This window comes from Aspergillus udagawae, assembly GCF_001078395.1.
Source record: "Aspergillus udagawae IFM 46973 DNA, scaffold_10, whole genome shotgun sequence".
NCBI classification, from domain to species: Eukaryota; Fungi; Ascomycota; class Eurotiomycetes; order Eurotiales; family Aspergillaceae; genus Aspergillus; species Aspergillus udagawae.
The window spans coordinates 607174-626284 of record NW_025091273.1 but is presented as its reverse complement, the minus strand read 5'-3'; the positions used below and the strand labels follow the sequence as shown (position 1 = coordinate 626284).

The 19111-nt window shown below is 49.9% G+C and overlaps 6 protein-coding genes across 6 annotated transcripts; 4 read left to right on the top strand and 2 right to left on the bottom strand.

The window, feature by feature from the left end:
* Window positions 1–3186: 3186 nt before the first annotated feature.
* On the bottom strand, window positions 3187–4356 carry Aud_002028 (uncharacterized protein; the record flags this gene model as incomplete). The annotated part of the gene is made up of 3 exons (XM_043296030.1): window positions 3187–3736; window positions 3847–4089; window positions 4136–4356. The coding sequence occupies 3 exons, from the start codon at window positions 4354–4356 to the stop codon at window positions 3187–3189; spliced, it is 1014 nt and encodes a 337-aa protein (XP_043151965.1).
* A 2676-nt stretch (window positions 4357–7032) lies between these two features.
* On the top strand, window positions 7033–8426 carry Aud_002027 (uncharacterized protein; the record flags this gene model as incomplete). The annotated part of the gene is made up of 2 exons (XM_043296029.1): window positions 7033–7281; window positions 7335–8426. 2 exons carry the CDS (start codon window positions 7033–7035, stop codon window positions 8424–8426), a joined length of 1341 nt encoding a protein of 446 aa, XP_043151964.1.
* A 975-nt stretch (window positions 8427–9401) lies between these two features.
* Window positions 9402–9754, top strand: Aud_002026 (uncharacterized protein; the record flags this gene model as incomplete). The annotated part of the gene is made up of 3 exons (XM_043296028.1): window positions 9402–9410; window positions 9464–9538; window positions 9602–9754. The coding sequence occupies 3 exons, from the start codon at window positions 9402–9404 to the stop codon at window positions 9752–9754; spliced, it is 237 nt and encodes a 78-aa protein (XP_043151963.1).
* A 768-nt stretch (window positions 9755–10522) lies between these two features.
* On the top strand, window positions 10523–11856 carry Aud_002025 (uncharacterized protein; the record flags this gene model as incomplete). Its single annotated transcript, XM_043296027.1, has 2 exons — window positions 10523–10693; window positions 10765–11856. The coding sequence occupies 2 exons, from the start codon at window positions 10523–10525 to the stop codon at window positions 11854–11856; spliced, it is 1263 nt and encodes a 420-aa protein (XP_043151962.1).
* A 279-nt stretch (window positions 11857–12135) lies between these two features.
* Window positions 12136–14716, bottom strand: Aud_002024 (putative amino acid transporter; the record flags this gene model as incomplete). Its single annotated transcript, XM_043296026.1, has 13 exons — window positions 12136–12348; window positions 12426–12639; window positions 12698–12786; window positions 12845–13346; window positions 13416–13524; window positions 13577–13618; window positions 13679–13772; window positions 13823–14000; window positions 14050–14257; window positions 14314–14327; window positions 14396–14412; window positions 14482–14509; window positions 14568–14716. 13 exons carry the CDS (start codon window positions 14714–14716, stop codon window positions 12136–12138), a joined length of 1857 nt encoding a protein of 618 aa, XP_043151961.1.
* A 484-nt stretch (window positions 14717–15200) lies between these two features.
* Aud_002023 (uncharacterized protein) lies at window positions 15201–18732 on the top strand (the record flags this gene model as incomplete). The annotated part of the gene is made up of 6 exons (XM_043296025.1): window positions 15201–15207; window positions 15296–15963; window positions 16045–16620; window positions 16677–17561; window positions 17620–18441; window positions 18511–18732. The coding sequence occupies 6 exons, from the start codon at window positions 15201–15203 to the stop codon at window positions 18730–18732; spliced, it is 3180 nt and encodes a 1059-aa protein (XP_043151960.1).
* Between the last annotated feature and the right edge of the window lie 379 nt (window positions 18733–19111).

Here is a 19111-nt window from a genome sequence, read left to right as displayed (position 1 = left end):
GTGACACGTGACTGATCAGGGGGTGTTGGTAGTCAACAATCGCGATAGGAACAAGATCTCTAGGCCAATTCTAACCTACGTGCGGCTATCGGCCGGACAGTAGCAATAATGACTGAGAGTGACTAGGATAGAATTTTTATGATGGATTGTTGAGCGAAATACCGGATGGTAGCTGTTTAGCGAGGCCCCGATTACGCTCTATCCTGGGCCGAAAATATACCGCACGACGCTCCAAAAAATCGAAAGACCGCCAATGCATAGAAGGTTGAAAGTGGTTGAAAGCCCCCCCTGAAGGTTGGATGTAGCCGATCGCGGAGACATCTGCAGGAGCAGCTGTGCGAGCGCGCGCTGGGATGCCAGTCGAGATGGGTGCTCCTGAGCAAGAGTTCTTTCATTCACTGCGACAATATGCTCAAGTAGCTCCACAGCCTGCTTGATCTGCCCATTGGCTTGATATGCACTAGCGAGTGCATGCTGAGATATTAGTCGATCAGGGTGCTCTTCAGCAAGAGTYCTCYCCYSYACYRTGACYACRTGCTYAAGTAGCTCCACTGCCTGCGCAATCTGCCCATTTGCTTGATATGCACTAGCAAGTGCATGCTGAGATGCTAGTTGAGAGGGGTGCTCTTTATCAAGTGTCCTCTCCTGTACCATAACTACATACTCAAATAGCTCCACTGCCTGCTTGATCTGCCCATTAGCTTGATATGCACTAGCAAGTGCATGCTGAGATGCTAGTCGAGATGGGTGCTCTTTAGCAAGGGTTCTACCCTCTACCATGACTATATGCTCAAGTAGCTCTACTGCCTGTGTGATCTGCCCATTGGCTTGATATGCACAAGCGAGCTCATGCTGAGACATTAGTCGAGAGGGGTGCTCTTCAGCCAGAGTTTTCCCCTCTACCATGACCACGTGCTCAAGTAGGTCCACTGCCTGCGCGATCTGACCATTTGCTTGATATGCACGCGCGAGTGCATGCTGAAGCCCCAGTTGGGATGGGTGCTCTTCAGCAAGGGTTCTATCCCGCACTGTGAATGCATGCTCAAGTAGCTCCACTGCCTGCGTGATCTGCCCATTTGCTTGATATGCACCAGCAAGTGCACACTGAGATGCCACTAGAGATGGATGCTCTTTGGCAAGGGTTCTCCCCTCTACCATGACCACATGCTCAAGCAGTTCCACTGCCTGTGTGACCTGCCCATTGGCTTGATATGCACAAGCGAGCTCATGTTGAGAGGTCAGTCGATCAGGGTGCTCTTCAGCAAGAGTCCTCTCCCGCACTGTGACTACATGCTTAAGTAGGTCCACTGCCTGGGTAATCTGCCCATTGGCTTCATATGCATGCGCGAGTGCATGCTGGGATGCCAGTTGGGACGGGTGCTCTTCAGCAAGGGTTCTTTCTTTTACTGTGACCACATGCTCAAGTAGCTCCACTGCCTGCTTGATCTGCCCATTTGCTTGATATGCACGCGCGAGCGCATGCTGAGATGCTAGTCGATCAGGGTGCTCTTCAGCAAGAGTTTTCCCCTCTACCATGACCACGTGCTCAAGTAGGTCCACTGCCTGCGCGACCTGCCCATTTGCTTGATATGCACTGGCGAGCTCATGCTGAGACACCAATCGAGAGGGGTGTGATTCATCAAATTGCCTCTTGTGCCAATCATAATGTTCTTCAAGGTAATTGACGACCTCCATCACTCGGCCATCCACTGAAAGGCACATTGCAAGTTTGAAAATTAGGCCATATCTCATACTTTCGATTTCGCCTTCCGCATTTTTGACCTCTTCTCTTTCTAGAAGGCTTATTACATGCGGTAGGTATCCATTCCATATGTCTCTGTTCGTATGCTCGTCATCGGGAAAAATCTCTTCCAGTCTAGTCAGTGCCGTGATAGTCCATTTTGACAGAATTTCATTCTTTCTCAACCAGTTACGCGTCGCAAGGTGAACAAGTCGGTGGAGGTCGAAAGACTGTGCAACAGGCCGTCTGCTCACGAAGGCATACCCTTTCAACGTCCCGATTGCTTCTATCCATGCTTTACTTGTTGGTGCTGGCGGTAGAATAGACTGCGGGATATCTGCTGGCTCTATAGAAGCCATGAAGCAGAGTATATCAGCAGCAAAGGGTTGAGTACGTTGGATTTGCTCGAAGGAAATAAGCCATGTTGTGGCCACCGGGTTTGTATGGTGATGAGTTCGCCAATCGTCCTCAAAACCTTCGCTTAAAAGATCAATTACCCTGTCCTCCTGTCCCGACAACAGCGATCGATAGTCCGAAATGGAACTCACACAGTTCTCATTCATATAAGAAGCAGCTTGCACAATCGCCAAAGGTAAGTAGACAAGCTCCTTAAGAAGCAGCGCAACTTCCTCTTTTTTGTGTAGAAGAGACTTATCGCCCAAGCGTTCAGAGAGAAGCTTTGTCGCTTGTTCTTCGTCCATTGCTGGAATTTCAATCACATTTTGCTTTGCAAGCTTTGCGGCAATTTTTTTAAAACGTGTAGTGAAAAGCACACTCCCTGTTTTACTCCATGGAATATATTCGCTCAGCCCGCATGGCTCAGCGTTGGCTTCAGTCTGGCCGAACCACATGTTTATGTCATCCGCGTTGTCAAATATGAGCAACCATTGGCCAGCGTTACTGTCGCATAGGTAGTCTTTTAAGAGTTTTTTGGCATCAGCTTGCTCCTCCTCGAGTCCTGGCAATGCTAGCTGTTCGGCAATCTTCAAATATGTTTGTTCGAGAGCTTCCAAGTTTGTGGCTGGGATCCAAAAAATTGAGCATTCTGGTCGCGTCTCCTGGATTCGATACGCAATTTCGAGTGCAAGCTGTGTTTTGCCAACACCACCAAGGCCGGTGACTGCAACCTTGTGTTGGCGGCCAGGTGGGAAAAGCAGCTCTTCAAGCTTATCAAGCTGTTCATCCCTGCCAACGAAACCTTGATTCCTCGGGAAGGGAATATTTCTAAAAACACCCCCGCTATCTGCCCAATTATCAGCGGGATCCTTGTTCAGGGAAAGCTCCTTACTGGTTTTTAGCATTATCAAGTATTCATATTCCTGAATTGGGTGAGCTCAGGCATACACAGGGTATAGTTTCTTTTCCTTACGCGAACGACCTTGTCGAACCGGACCCCGGTGGCATCTTGTCAACCATTAGCTCAAAGCCAATCAGTCCCTAAATATCTAAGCAAAGTTTTCAATGCACACACATTGCTTCTGCCTCAAATTTTGTACGCAGTCTCGCACCCGGAATTTTTGATTCTGGTGGGCTATGTACTCATGTGTTGCTGCCTCGATCAGGCCTTGCTCCTTATATTCAGTGAGGCCAACATTCTGCAGTCCTTGCTCCACATTGAAGCGGAAGAAACGCTTTTGGTTGAAATGCCCAGCCCATCTGGCAATGAATTTCCGCTCGGTTTCTTCTGTCTCTGTGGAAATTGCCACGAGCGTTTTAGAGAAAAATTTGAAAAGATTGTCTTCAATCGCTCGTTTGCCGGGATTGCCTGTTCCAATCGAGATAAAGCACTTGACGAGGGGTTTCAAATCTCCTGTGTCTGGACACCAGATATTTGAAGCCTCCCCCTCCACTTCATCCACTGGATTGTTCGCACCCAACGCACCATCCACAAAACAGCGTGGTCCGATTAGCACGGGAGTAAAAAACCCAGTCGCGGCTGATGTTGCAAGGGCAGCCTCGCAGATGGTCGCCGGTATGTCAGGTTCCTCAGCTAAACTATAACTTCGTAGTCGCGTCACCCCAGATGTTTCTTTGGCTGTGGCACATACGAACCTTCCCTAATATCAGCTACTAAACCAGCCGTCATTCACGCCTTGTCCACTTACACTTTGGTTCCGCGCTCGCGCCCATCATTGAAGGGTTCTGTCCCATTAACACCGTGACGAGCGGCAACATCCATGATCGCGTCCCTGAGCTTTCGAGAGTCGAATCGGGACTTAATCTTTCCTGTACCGCCAACAGGCAGCAAATTCAGTTTTCCCTCAAATATAACCCTGATGAGTTCAATGTATGCTGAAATGCATTCGTCCACGTCCATTTCAAGACGGCCCAGCATAATGGCGATAAGCCTGCTAGTATTAGCCATGGTGTAAAAAGAAGAACTGCTGCACGAACCCGCCTGTGCTTGTCCCACCAATAAGATCGAAGACTTCGCACGGCTTCACAGAAGGAAGCTTAGCATCACGGCGATCACGATTTAATCTGTCCATGATCGTCTTCAAGATGAAGAGCGTTGACAAGCCCCGTACGCCACCCCCGTCCAGCGACAACAGGCAAAGCCCTGTGGTGTCGACGGGGTTTGGCTCACCACTAGTCTTTGACGTTTGAGCTTGCATTTTCCCGGATATGATTATTTGATACGAAGAGGATAATTGAGAATGATGTGGAATAAAGACAGACGTCTTTAGAAACCGATATCTTAAGTGGTATTCGCACTGAGCTGGGATCAAACCAAGCTGAGACCTGGCGTAAGCAGGAGATATACTGATTGCGAAGCGCCGGGCAGCCTAATAGAGGATGCTAAATAAGGACTGCAACTCTAAGTGACCAATCAAAATACTTAGCGCTGTGATTCTATCTCCTGCATAATAGGCACAAGCGCCCCAGTTAGATGTACCACCACCACCTTTCCGCCCCTCCACATGCGACCAATCACACTCCCACTTCATGCAGCTATAGAAAGCCTCTCCTATCCTTAACTAGAATGCTACCCCACAAAGCATGTTGAGGGAAGCTCGCTTTGCTTTTATAACCGGCGAGAATTTCATGGGATTTGGGCCAGCAAATATTCTTATCTTGCTTGGTCAACGTGGCTAACCCTCCAACCCTGTTATCCCCAAGCCACTGCATTATAACAACATTGGCCTACCGGAGCGGATCCATTAGAGCCCGTTCCCAGCGTCCAAGACCCTTGTGTGCTATTCAAACTGAGTCTATCCCTGCTCCATCAGCCATGATATTAGCTCAGCGTCCGTAAGGAATCATGGTACGTCCGAAAGTATGGATAGCATAAGAGAAGCAACTCAATGACTCAAGTCACGCTGGAGCCTTGCCGAGGCAGGTGTAATTAACATATGTTACACAGCCAATGAATCTTCAAGAACTATTCTCCTAAAGTGGGATTGAAATGATTGGTTGACCGCCAAGGAATGGCCATGACCCACCTGGCTATTTTTGGAAAGGCTAATGGAAATGCAAGAAGAATGAGTGGTCTTTAGAAGGACATTGGCTACAGTGCGTCAGTTTCGACGCGCTATACTTTTCGCTTTTTCTCGCTTTTTCCTCTTGCCGCCGTTCGTGGCTTTCACACTGCCATAAATTTGACAATACTGAAGAATGACGAAGCCCAACTGATACTGTATACCTACTGTAGCTCAACCATAAATTGCGCCCGGTTCACGCCATGGTGGCAGTTGCGGTACCTCAAGTGGTCAAAGGCCGAGCGCAACGGATGGCTCGCCGCGACGATTCGCCCTAAATAACTTAGTGCCGCAACGGATGAACAAGAATCATCCGAAGGCAACAAATCGGGATTGCAACAGATGTCGATTGGACACAAGTTCCGCTCGGATTCGACACCGCGGCCATGTGGACCTCCTAAGACTGAAGCGTAACCAGGGACCCAGATGTGGACACAAACATCAACCCAAACTCAGGCTAAATCATCTTCGAAATATGAGTACAATCACGTTGACGAACACCAGCATGGAAATGGCAACATGTGGATGAACAATGGTGGTGATCAACGACATTGAAGACCGCCATGGACACCCAGAGGCTGACGGCTCTCCAAGCCGATCGCAAGGCCAACACAACCCAGGCAGACATCAAGCAGTCCATGGACCAACTGATCTAGTCCCTAGTCCGTGAACGGCCAGACTGCAACCGACTTTCTCCGCCCCTGATTGGTTAGTGGGGTTTTGTTAAATGGGTTGGTTTCCCTTCACCGCCTACCAGCGTTCTGCCTTCCTGCTTTCCCATCCATGCTCCCTCCGCCGCTACTAGCTTAGTCTGTGCCTGGTATCATGTCAGATTCATTAGATCAAAAGAGATGATTCTTTTTTTGGTGTGTGTCATCATCTTGTGTTCATCGTTCTCAGACAGCGGCCCTGTATCTAAAGTGGACTTATGCTAGGCCGATCCAAGCGCTGACTAATCTAACATATGTCTCTCGATGTGACAACTACTTCGGCTTCTATCCGAAGCTGGAACTAAGCGAAGTAAACAAATATCGACATGGATAACTGGTGATGAGGCTAGACATGGATTCGATGGTTCTTTGTTCTTCCCCTGCTTTCTCTGTGTCAGCAAATAGTGCCTCAACTATGCACTGGGCATCAGGCCGTCTTGGCCCCAGATGTCAAATACAGAGTAGTTATGGTAACGTTCATAAGTAAATATATTTCTGGCTACAGTATGGCTAGTAACTGCTGGTGGAATGCCTCTAAGGTGATATATGTCCAGTCTAGGCTCTGACGTGCTCTAGTCTTTCTGATACTGGCCTCGTGCACACCGCTCCGCGGTTCAATATATATCTTGGCTACCGACAACCCATGAAGGTTTGGAAATAGGAAATAGTACCCGCTTCATGATAACAGTCCAAGAAGAGATACTTGTAAACCTGTACTGATGCTACCTTACCGTTTCCTCCCTGAATACTCTTCAAGGCATGTATCGTGCCAGAAAGCGAAATCATGCTGTATTTCAGCTGCAATTGGCCTGTTTGCAGGGAACGGTAACACGTGACTGATCAGGGGTGTTGGTAGTCAACAATCACGATAGGCCGCTTCTGACCTATGTGCGGCTACTCTGCCTAGGCAGAAATCCATCCGGATGGAGGCCTACAAGGTGCCAAGTGTTGCTACGGCAAGGCTTTGCTCGATCCAGTCTAAACAACAAGCATTCTGGGCTTTGCCCCTTTGTGAAGACTGACTTCAGAGTCAATCCATGGCTCACCGAGCATTTAAAGTCCGGTGCGCCCTGACTTGGATTTAGTCACTTGGTCATCCAACATGGCTTCTATCAATGTTCTTCCAAGTGAGCTCCTCGCTCGCATCATCTCGTTCCTTGACCGGTCGTCCCTGAAGGCAATCCGGGAAACGAGTCGCCTTCTCTCACAGTTTGCTACTCCACGGCTATTCGACACTCTGCGTCTGTTTCCGGACGAAGAGAGTTATGAGGCGATCGATCGCATTACAAGCCATGCAACACTGAAGAAAATGGTCAAGAAGGTCTATGTCAATACGTGCGAAGATGACTATGTCTGTCCATATCGCTCGCGGATCGATGAGTGCAGCATGCTAATAGGCCTCAGGACGAGTATGACGAGGAGGAAGTCGAATTGACAAAGGATTTCAAGGACAGAATCGCGAAATTCGAAGACTGTCCAAATGTCCAAAGCGCCGTGTTGCGGTTTGACAAGCATTGTAGTACCGGCCGCGAAAGTTGGATGACGGAGCATCCAGAGACCATCGCCTTTCGCACAAAAACTCTTCGTGTTTTCTTTAAATGGCTGGCCTCGTTCGAAGTGCCTCTGCGTGAACTCGGCATTCGTAACTTGCAAGATGTCAATGTTGGTGACGATCGAATATCCTCCAATATCGAGAAAGTGCTGCAGAATTTACACACACTCCGATTAAGCATCGTGACGGAGCACAACGAAGCTGCACCGGAGGATGACCTTGACTTCCCTGAGCCGCATGACTTCTTCGCGCAGCTTCCATCCGTGTGGTTGAAACCATCCGCGTCGTCTCTAGAGCATCTAACGCTCTCCTGCGACAACTACTTCGGCTTCTATCCGAAGCTGGAACTCAGCGAGGTACATTTCCCGCACCTCAAATCCCTCGCCTTTGGTAATTATTGCTTTGTGCGGGACTCTCAGCTGGAATGGATCCTTTCTCATGCAGCTACTCTGACCGCGCTATCCTTCGACGACTGCGCGATCTTATTCGATGTGTGCCTTGCTGAAGAGCATCTGGCCGACAGGGGTCCCTTCAAGAAGAGCGAGATGGAAACCCGTCGAGAGATGGATGCCCAGGTGCGGCTAAAGTACTACCTCTCCTACGATAAGCGGTGGCATGATTACTTTGACTCCTTCCGAACAAAGCTACCTCAGTTGAGGCGGTTCCTTATCGGAAGCGGTGACTGGGGTGATGGCGTCCCGTTCGAAAAGGAGGATGAAGCCAAGATCTGCTTGCGGGAAAATAGGTACATGGTCTGCTATGATGGGTACGGACCTAGTCCGTATCTCGAACCAGGCTATGGTCCTCACGAGTGGGAAAGGGACGCACCCCAGTGCGATGACAAAGACAGGGAATCCTTACGCTTGCTCTTTGAAAAGACGGGGCAGCGAGTCGTCAAGATTCCATTCTTGAGTTCATTCCAAGATTTGATAAGCGAGGACTAAGATTCCAAGCCAGATGGGAGACCGATGTTCGCTCTTCGCCGAATCGACCTGATATATGATATACTTTATGTGAATATTCAATGGACCCTGCTGGGGACTGCTCCTATTACCATATACTTTTTCCATACTCAAGCCTCAAACGCTGGTCATTACTGGAACACTATTACTCGCTCCGTAGAACTGCTATTCGTACAGCAGGACGAGCAGCACGCCATAGGAAGACGGAACAGCGTGTCAGTCAGCAATAATCAATCAACAAGGTCTTGAGATCGCCAATGGTGGGGAAATTTGAGGAAGAGAGAGCCCCGAAAATCCAAACGGAATTTAGCTGTTAATTTCTCCGCCAAGACAAGTCACAGAAGTGAATCAATTACTATCGAAGAGAAAGCTGTCTCATCCGACAGTGCGGTCAGCTCAATTGCCGTTCCCGCCGAGATCAAGGTCATCGCCCGGTGGACAATTGGACTCTCCGTGCCTGCAGCGACGGACCCGAGGGTCGGTGAAGTGAGGGTAGCAGCAAGACTACCGTCGGTGCTATTCATGACTGTTTGAGACGAACTATGACCTGATGAATATACATGGCAAGGATTATGTACACAGTGGAGGTTGTTGATAACAAAAATGGATTACGCAAATTGAGAGCTGATGATAAATGAACTGCTGGTTTTCTAAGGCTTGCACAAGTTAATATAAGGAGTAGGGCTTTAGATTTGACAATGAGACTTGGGATTCGCCGAAAAGGGTAATTTTAGGTGTCTCCGCTTCTCCGGACGGAGTGCCTAGTCACCCAGCCAATCACCGCCTGTCTTTCTGTCTCTGACAGTTCCCGGTCTAGACTCAAAAAGACAAAAAGATTCAAAAGGAGGGGCAAAAGAAAGGGAAAAAAAAAAAACTTCGACCTTCTAACCTCCTTCAAAAAAACAAAAGCAAAAAAAAGAGGATCACACTCTACAGCCACATTTCTTGCCAGCCACCATGGGTAACGTAAGGGCTCCGTATATATCTATCCTTTTCTCTGGCTTACCACAGGTTAACAGGGAGCCAAAGCCGCATCTAAGCGTGATCGCAAGGCCAGTAACGTCAAAGTGACCGCAACGTCGCAGCTGAAAGCGGTATGTTCCTACTGAATATCTCTAATGGTTTTTGTTCCAATGTCACAACGCTCACGAAAACAGAACGAAGCTGCCAAGGATATCATCTGCACCACCTGCAGGCAGACCTTCCTCAAGACTACTCGTGCTCCGGCTCTGACTGAGCATGCCTCGAATAAGCACAACAAGACGCTCCAGGACTGTTTCCCTGGCTTTGTAGAAGCCCCTAAGAAATGAGCAGGAGTCGTTGCGCTTTGGTTGATGACTCTCGCACTCATGGGGAAGATGCGCATCCCATGAGTCGGAGAATTTACCTTTTCTTTTCTGTTTGCAAGAGGAAGTGATAGCGATGATGTAGCATGAATAGACAATATTGCATTAAATTAGAGATGTGATCTGTAACGTCGGTGGGCAGGCGGAGCCATGAAGTACTTAAGCAGGAGGCCTTGACGAGGCTTCGAAGATATGTGAAGAACATCTGACTAACAACAGAAAGGAAACCCTGCAGCCAACAGGTAAACACTGATACCGACCAGTTCGAAAGGGATAGGGAAGTACTGGTCGAGTAGCAAGATAATTTGCGGGAAATAAGTGGCTTATACGAGATATTTAGGCAGACCAATCACCAGCCACAGCAAGTTCATGCGTCAAATCAGGGCTTCCTGTCATGTCATCGTCACCCACGTTTCCAGATCCCAAAGCTTAGAATACCACCAGAATTTCCATAAGCTATCAAAAGGTGCTAGCGGACCGAACCATATATGGGCTGGAGCTTTGACAGCCGGCCACTCAGAGTTAGCGACGAAACCACGCGAAAAATATTCGGCTGCCTTTTTCATCAAGCTGGCCGTTGTAGGCAACCATAAATCTAGGCCATCTAAGCTGTAGAAATAATTAGTTACTACTCATGCTCAATGTTCAATGTTCAATGTTCAGAATACAGTCTGTATAATTGTAGACCTGTTGAAATTTTGTCTCAGCGCTTTGGGCTGTGCCCTTCTTTCAATGTCCTTACAGCTGGCGACGGCGGTTTGGTTAACCGTCTTCTCAGTTGTGAGTAGCAGACAGGTGCTTGAAGATAGCGTCTCAGCTCTGGAAAGTAAAACGACCTCTGGAAGCTGCGGCCCCTCTGCTGGCAATGCAGTCTGTGCCTCGGGGCTCTGCTGCGGGCCAAATGTATGTCTTCGACGCTCTGGATACCTTTTCTCTAAAAAGGATAATAGTACTGACCATGATTGACTGACAAGGGAATTTGTGGTATAGGAACCTACTACTGCAACGCGCCATCCTGTCTCTTTCAGTATGGTCCGGCTTGTGATGCCAACCAGACCCCGTCAGGCTTGAATACCTCATCGGTCTCGCGACCAAAGATCGGCGACGTTCCATACGGAGTCAGCATTCGAGCCTGCAATGTACCCGGCAAGGTTGCTCTCACATTTGACGACGGGCCGTACATCTACACCTCGGATCTACTAGACATACTAAAAGCTCGAGGCGTCAAGGCGACCTTCTTCCTTGTCGGCAACAACGGCGGCAAGGGCCAGATCAACGATCCCCGGACCGGATATCCCTCGCTCATCCGACGAATGTACAACGAGGGTCATCAGATTGGCAGCCATACATGGAGCCATCAAGACCTATCGACCCTTTCCCAACGCCAACGATACGATCAAATCATCAAGAATGAGATAGCCCTCAGTGATATCCTAGGGTTCTTTCCGACGTACCTACGACCGCCATACATGTCCTGTAACACAGAGTGCCTGACAGACCTACGCGCCCTTGGGTATCACGTAGCCAATTATGATATCGACACGCTGGACTGGCAGGAGAAGTACCCCAACAGCCAGAATATCTTCAAGTCTGCGCTACAGTCCGGAAACCCAAAGACGAATAGCTTGATCTCCTTAGCGCATGATATTCACAGCCATACAGTCCACGATTTCGTCCCTTTCATGATTGATTATCTGAAAGAGCGAGGTTATACGACGGCACTCTACGGAGAATGTCTGAATGATCCTCCATCGAATTGGTATCGTTACCCTTCTGGATCACCATCAACTACAAAAACTACCACATCCATCAGTGGGTCGTCTAGCAGGACTCACAGCAGCACCAGTCAAACGGCTATGCCCACAGTTGTGGAAGGAGGAGAACGCGCGTTTGGAAGCCGTACAGGTAATGGAACAATGACCAGCAAAGGCATTGAAGGCACTGCTGTCGCTATGGCTTCTGATCCAACCAAGTCAGAAGGGTTCAAACGATATGGAATGACAGCACTTGGACTATGGGTGGTTGTAGGGGTTCGTTTCATGTGGATTATGGGCTCTTACCCATAGATGTATTCGTGTACATTTTCATTTGGTCTCTGTACTTATAGAGGATGGCGCTGGATTACCGGACAGCCGCATATATTATTTACTTCTCATTCAATGTCAATAACACAGTAGATGGATCTGCGTGGCAAAAGGGACACATCTGCAACTATGACAGGTCACCTTCACTTCGCGCTACGGGAATGAAAGACTGAAACAGAAATGGAATATTTGATTGGGAGTTTCAATGTCCAAAACAAAGATGCGCGGCATCCAGCGGATAGAGTCCAACATGAACTGAGTCTACTTGGTCCATACCCATATCCACTCCAGGAATCTCTTGCCGTTCTCCACGGTTAAGCCAGGGTGGGGGAACTCCAGCCTGCCCTTTCTCCTGTTACTCGAGACTTGGACACAATTCCGAAGATCTTTGGATCTCTCCGGTCCCCATTGCGAGAAATTGAATCCATGTCTCCGGATCTTGTAGGAGACAATAAGCAAGACAAAAACCGGGATCTGTCAAAAACTCAATTAGCCAGTGTACACTGGTGATGACCGCGAAAATATTTGCCAGAGTCTAAGGAAAGACGTACACTGATGTAGGAGGCAATGAAGGTCCGGACATCGAATGGCTTTGTGAGGAATGCATTGACCCCGTTGAATATTAGCAAGATGATACAAGCCACCATGCCGAAGCCCGCCTTTAGCCATTGTGCATGGGATTTGTATGGGTATCGAGGATGGTTTCGATCATAAATCCCGGACTGGGTTTGCGGATTGTTGCCGTATTTCTGGGCTTCGTCCAGCCTGGAATAGGAACGTCAGTGCTGCGGCCACATTCGTTGAGAATCGGGTAGATAAATACGTCTGGTAGAAGCATAGATAGGTCGCACAGATAGTCGCATAAACAATCAGAAAAGAGACCGTGCAATTGGACGATAGCTCGGCCAGTCTCTGGCTCGGTATGTTAGCTGCAATCCAAATCTGTTCTATTTTGACGCGAGCCACTCACCGCACCAGGTGCTCCAGTAGGCCCCAGATATGCCACCAGCATTACCGCAGCAGACACAAGGACGGCTCGCATCGGGACCCCTGCACGACATTGCCGGAGCCTCCGTGTGATGAACTCCGGTCCCGTTTGGTCTCGAAGGGCGAGCGTGTGAAGGACTCGAGATGCCACATAGAGATTGTCCGACGCACAGGTGGCCGCAGAGAAGAGGAACATTGCGTTGAAAAAATGGCCGAGGGCGGGCAGACCGGCCTCGACGACCGCAATAATGAAGATCGAGTGGGAGCCGCTAGACTGCCCAGCGCCGTTGATGAATGGGTGGTCGGTAGGCACAAGGAACGACGCTGTCAGGATTGACAGCGCGTACAGGGTAATTACGCGCAGCGAGATCTTCCGCGACGCCATCTTCATGGCCTCCGAGTCGGCAAGGGCTTTGCTCTCGGCCGCAGTGACGGTGACCATATCCATGCCCGTATATGAGAAGAAGGCCCGTATGCACGCCGTCCTATGTAAAGACATAGTGAGTCGATTATTCTTCCGGGTATAGATACTGATTATCGACTATAGTACTTACCAGACACCAACAAATCGTCCGGTCCCGCCACTGATTGTTTGGTCGAGGTTCCCATACTCATCCTTCACATGGTAGTCCGAGTTGAAGAAAGAGTACGGGGAATTCCAATCTAGAATCAAGCCTATTAGCCTCTTTTCCCTCCGCTTGAGGGGCATTCTTACATTTTGTCCCAAGGGGTTGACTGTAGTATGCGTTCGATCGGGCTGTATTATTCGTGTCTGTCAGCGACAAGGCGGCAATCATAGCTCAAAGGCAGCACTCACTTTTCATGACGTTCAAAATGAGCATCATGACAATCATCATCGAGATGAACGTAATCTTGATACATCCGACAATGTATTCGAGCTCGCCAAAGTACTAACCTACGGCGTTAGGACAGAACCACAATGTATGGCGTTACAACTCACCCTAACAGGAATCATATTTACAATGACAACAACCACCAGAAAGACGGAAATCCAGAGTGCAGGACTGGTGTCCATACCGGTGGCCCAGTTCAGGAATGTGCGGCCATCGTCGTACTGAAACCGAATGGAGGCTGCTACGGTGACGATTTGATCTGCTCCCATCACGACATAGGAGAACCTTGGGACAGTTAGAAAGGAGTCACTGCATAATCTATGAGGGTCATCACCAGTATATCCAGCCGACAGCAAGACCGACACCCCGATCCAGAAACCGCCGCGGAAATTCCATCATCGGGGCATTTACCGGCATCAGAGCCGTCATCTCGCCCAGGGAGGAGATCACCGACGAAATCACAGTGCCCATAATCACATAGGCGACCACTGCGCCTCCGGGACCAGCAGCAGCAAGGCATTTTCCGCTGGTTAGGAAGAGTCCTAGAGGGATATGATTATTCGATTGACTCAAAGTGTAGGAGGCGGGCGAGAAATACCATTGCCAATGGTTCTACAGCAGTAATAATGACTCTGTCAACAATGGACATCCTTGCAAATTATCGAGTATAGGCAACATACCCAGTAAATGCAATCATCTAGTCCCACAGAGACATGCAAGGTTAGCCTGTGTTGAGCGACTCTGCATTTGATCGCAGTTGACGTACATTGATCTGCCTCTCATTCAAGACTCGCCTACACACTATCATAAGTCAAGGGTCTTTCTCAGGCTGGCCATGGAATGGAGTCTCACCAAAGATTGTGACCTTTCTGGTCGCGGACATCTTCCTCTTGTGATCCATCACCCGCAGTGTCAGTGTAATGAAGATCAAACCCAGGACTCTGTATGGTAGAGCCCTCGTCCTTCATGTCGTGCTCGGTGTGCTGCCAATCAGCCGCCATTTTCGAGGGTAAAACAGCGATCGAGTGGGAGAATTGATATATGTTTCTGTACCCGTCCTTGCAGCAGAAGAAAGGGCGGGATGAGGCAGGAAGGAAATACTTCAGGGCTGCTTGGGTTGTCTCATGTGCATCCGATCTGCTCAGCCTACTCAGGATAAAGATAGACTGCGATACCACCCACAAGCAGCAGGAATACGAGCTCGACAACTCAGCTTGTGATAAGCACCAATAAACGTGGGGAAGTTAGATTAACACTGCATGAGACGTCCAATCATGTTAGACGCGGGATCTTTCTAACGCAAGGTTAGCATGTTTAGCAGGCCGGGGATGGCCAACCACCGCGTCTGTATGGATGATAAGGATCCTGGACGTGCTCCTGTCTGTCCCACCAACCAGCTCGGCGTCACATTCCAGTTCACTGCCCAGACTGCGATTAAGCCTCATGCGGGGTTCACGAGGCATCGACCATCGAGGATGAAGGAAAATGGATTGTCTGGTCTGGTCCAAGCGATCCGTGCCATAAGTTGAATAGTTCCCCACAAGAATCCACACTGAGGCTTAATTGTGATCTCCTCCAAGGCCGCAAAAGTACTCCCCTCGTGTTTATTGATCTTCAAAAGGAAATGGCGACGGCTTCGCCCTCGCCGGTATTTTCGAGTCTAACCGGAATTTGGAGTCTGTTGGCTCTCCGCAGCGACATCGACGATATCATCCTCGAGCTCCTAGGCCGCTTCAGCCTGGAGAAGATCTACGCAGACGCAGACAAAGAGGCCTATTCGGACCTGATTTTAAACTTACTAGTTCATCTCAGAGTGATATTCTTCGTCCAGCGCCTCACGCTTCCTCCGGTCGGCAGCACCCCGGTAGATTGGTCGCTCGGCTTTCTGGTGAGCTGGGAGGTGACGGTGAGGACGGTAGAATTCATCCTCCAGATCGTCTTGGAAGCGCGCGAAGTCCTCTGGGATGCCCCATTGCGCGATGAATATGTCTCGCGGCTGGTACTATCGACCGTCCAGATTCTTTTGCTGCACCCGAAGCCCCCGCCCAACTCTCGGCTCAGAGATCGTCGAGACCGATTTGCGCGAGTCCACCGGGCGCTTGAAAGAGTGTGCGACAATTATCCGGATACTAATTCATCTTTTCTCGCTGTCTGTCGGGCAATCGCAGACGCTCTTCGCGCCGAACCGGATGCTCTGTCGCTTCCCCCGCGGTTGAAACAGGAATTACCATCCTTGACGGGAGATCTAGTAAGTCATGATCTACCTGGGGCGCTAGGGTATATCAGCTTTGTAACAGGCATGCTGATATAATTGTTGGTGAACGACTAGTATCCTCTGCCCGACTGCCTCTCGTCGTCCTCCGTTGCGACCATCGTCCCTCAGCACGGTTCGTCACAGAGCTGGTTATCACAACTTCTGGGTCTATACGATGTGTCGCAATTTGTCGTGGGAGCGAATATTCAGTTTGCAGCGAATACCAGGAAATTCTGTGATCCGGAACTGGAACGAGCATCGAAGAGCAGTCGCGATGCCGTCCTGCATGCTCTCAATCGCATCCGCTTGCCTCCCTACGTCTCTGCGGGCCATCTCATCCCGATGATTAGTGAGGATTTTCGAATAATCCTCCCTGATACCCCTAGCCTCGTGCAGCACCGGCACGATGGAAACATGTTTGATGCGCTGGAGGCGTTGCGAGAGCGACTGGGTCATCGACTGATGATTCACCGCGTCAGTGATGGGGCCATGATGCACAGTGTGTCCCAGATAACCAAGTATATTGAGCTCCTGGACGACCCCAGCGACCAGTTGAGGTCCGCCAGCCCGGCGCTGTACGTCGTTAACTGCCAGGAGTGCCATTTACTAGGCTCTTCACAGATCCGAGACATCGCTCACCTAACCCTTCTTGTATGTAACCTTTGTTCTTGCAAAGCTCGACCTAGGCTAAAACCGATCCTAAATAGGATAATGCCAGCGGCGCGTCAGGAGTTGCCCTCCCCACGGCGTCCAAGTGTGCGTTTTGTGGCTCGACAGTCACCATGGTACGTGAAGTATCGCTAGCGAGGTATACTTGGGAGCATCTCAAGCCGCTCAGCCCAAACGTAGAGGCCATCAATGCGGAAAGGCATCTTCCCTCGCAGTTCCTGTTAGCGCCGTTGCGGTTCGACCAGCCCCGCCGCGACTCCGGAACGGCATCAGGACCGTCATCCCCGCCTCCCTTTGGCTTCTCTGGGTTTCCTCAGGGACGAGCAAATGCGCCGCGTGCGGAACCTTGGGTCGATAGTCGACCTCCACTGGGTAACCGAAGAATGAGCGAGACTCCTCCCCCGAGAACTGTCAGGCCAGCGGCGGGGGATCCTCCATTCTCTGCAGACTCTTTGGGAGGATTTGAACCACTCAGCAAATCGACCACAGTCACTCACACCAGCTCATCATCGAGTGGGGGCATTCGAACCCTATCGCCACCCGCTACGTCAGATAAGTCACGGTCCAAATGGAAGTCGAGATTCACCACTGCGAAAAAGGAAACAAGGGACCATGCAGACTCCAGCTCCCTGTCTTCAGCGACTCTCGAGTCTCAGAAGCTGGAAGAGATTGACCTGAAAAGCCTCTGTCGCCGAGGAAAGCATTCAGCAGGCGGGAAGTTTGCCCAGCATGTTAAAGTAAGTCTATCGCAAGACTCGACGTACTCGCTGTTCTGGTCGCAGTCCTCGATCCAGATCTGGGATGTCAGTACTTGTCCCCCTACCTTCAAGGATACCATCTCAACCGACGGATTCTGCATTCTCGCGGGGGTGACAGGAACACACGTGGCCTATATGACAGGAGACCGAGATCGGAAGCAGACGGTGAGTTTCCCTGCATCCCGATGCGACGATCGCTATTTGATTCATCTGTATGCGCCAGCTGTGGATCCAAAGTATGGACCGGATATCCGCACCACCAGTAGAGTATCGCGTCGGTCCCACGCCCTGGTGCACAAGTATGACTCTCTCCCCCAGCGGAAGCTTCGTAGCGGTCGGATTCGACAGGTCGACTGTGGGTTTATTCAACCCATCTGAATGGCAGCAACCACGGCTCCATCGTGTGCATGCTCGCTATCACCAGGACTGTAAGGACTGCCCTCCAATTGCCACCGTCTTCTTCTCCCTTGATGGGCTCGTCCTGGTGTGCAGCACCCGAAGCGACCGAAACGGGATGATCCAAGTATACTTGTCCCATTTCCCATTCTCCGATTTCCAGGAGGTTTTACCCTGCCGGTACCGCGTCCCTCTGCATGAGTCAGAAGATAATGGTATATCATCTGTGCTATTTCAGCCAGGCATGGGTGGTAAGGAGGATATCATCTGCATCACGACATGGACGCAGTCTGGCGTCCCCATTCTTGTCCATCCCAATGGGGGCCATCGCACGGAGATCCGTGGGCAGAGTTCTGCCTCGTCTAACCAGAAGGGCAAACTGGGCAATCGCATCCAGGCTGCTGCCTTTTCACCATCGGGGAGTGAGCTCGTCCTAGTCAACGATCAGGGCCATGTATACCGGGTCTCCAACTTAGGTTCGATCCCCATTGAGATCCGAAGGGTTGCTACGTCCAAGGAGTTTACCACCAAGACTGAATCCTTTGCATTGGCATATGTGCACCAAACTGACGAGGACTCGATCCTGTTGTGCTGGTCTGATTCATCGAAAGGGACCGGCTATGTGAAGAAAATCCCAGTCATAACCACAGTACGTGCTCCGTGAGAAGCCTCGCAGCCTCGCCGCTTGATCTGTACTAATCTCATATTTGTTGCCTAGGGGGAGATTCAACAGCCTCAAAAGTCGAACATTGTCAATATCACTGTTCATCCGAGCCAACCAGAACTTCCCGAATATGAACCCCCGGTGGACAAGGCTCCTGAGAAACGGCAGGTTCTAGTAAAACATCCTGTAGAGCTCGAGGCTTCGGAGATTAGCCCTCCGCCGGTCCAACGACCTTCGCGAATGGGTCTATTTGGATCATTGCACGGGAAGAAATAGTGTGCTATCTAAGGTTGGTATTCTAGCTGCCGACTATGGAGACGTGACTCTCCAGGGACGGGAAGAGGACACTGAACAGTGATACATGGAGTATTTGAGTCTTCTTAATATTCAGTCGTGGAATCGACTCCCATTGATCGCAAGGCGGGAATCCATCAAATCCTGCTGGACATGTTGAAATGTGATGTACTTATACCCTTCAGTTATAATGAGGCAATTTTCGGTGTATCCTATCATCTCTACCGCAGGTAACAACTTTAGTGTTCTTCGTGTAAGGCATGATCTGGCCATATCTCGCAGGGGAGTACTACGTTGGATGGTGAATATGATATGAACACTTGCAGAATCTGGCAAGTTAATGATCCTCGATCAATTGGCT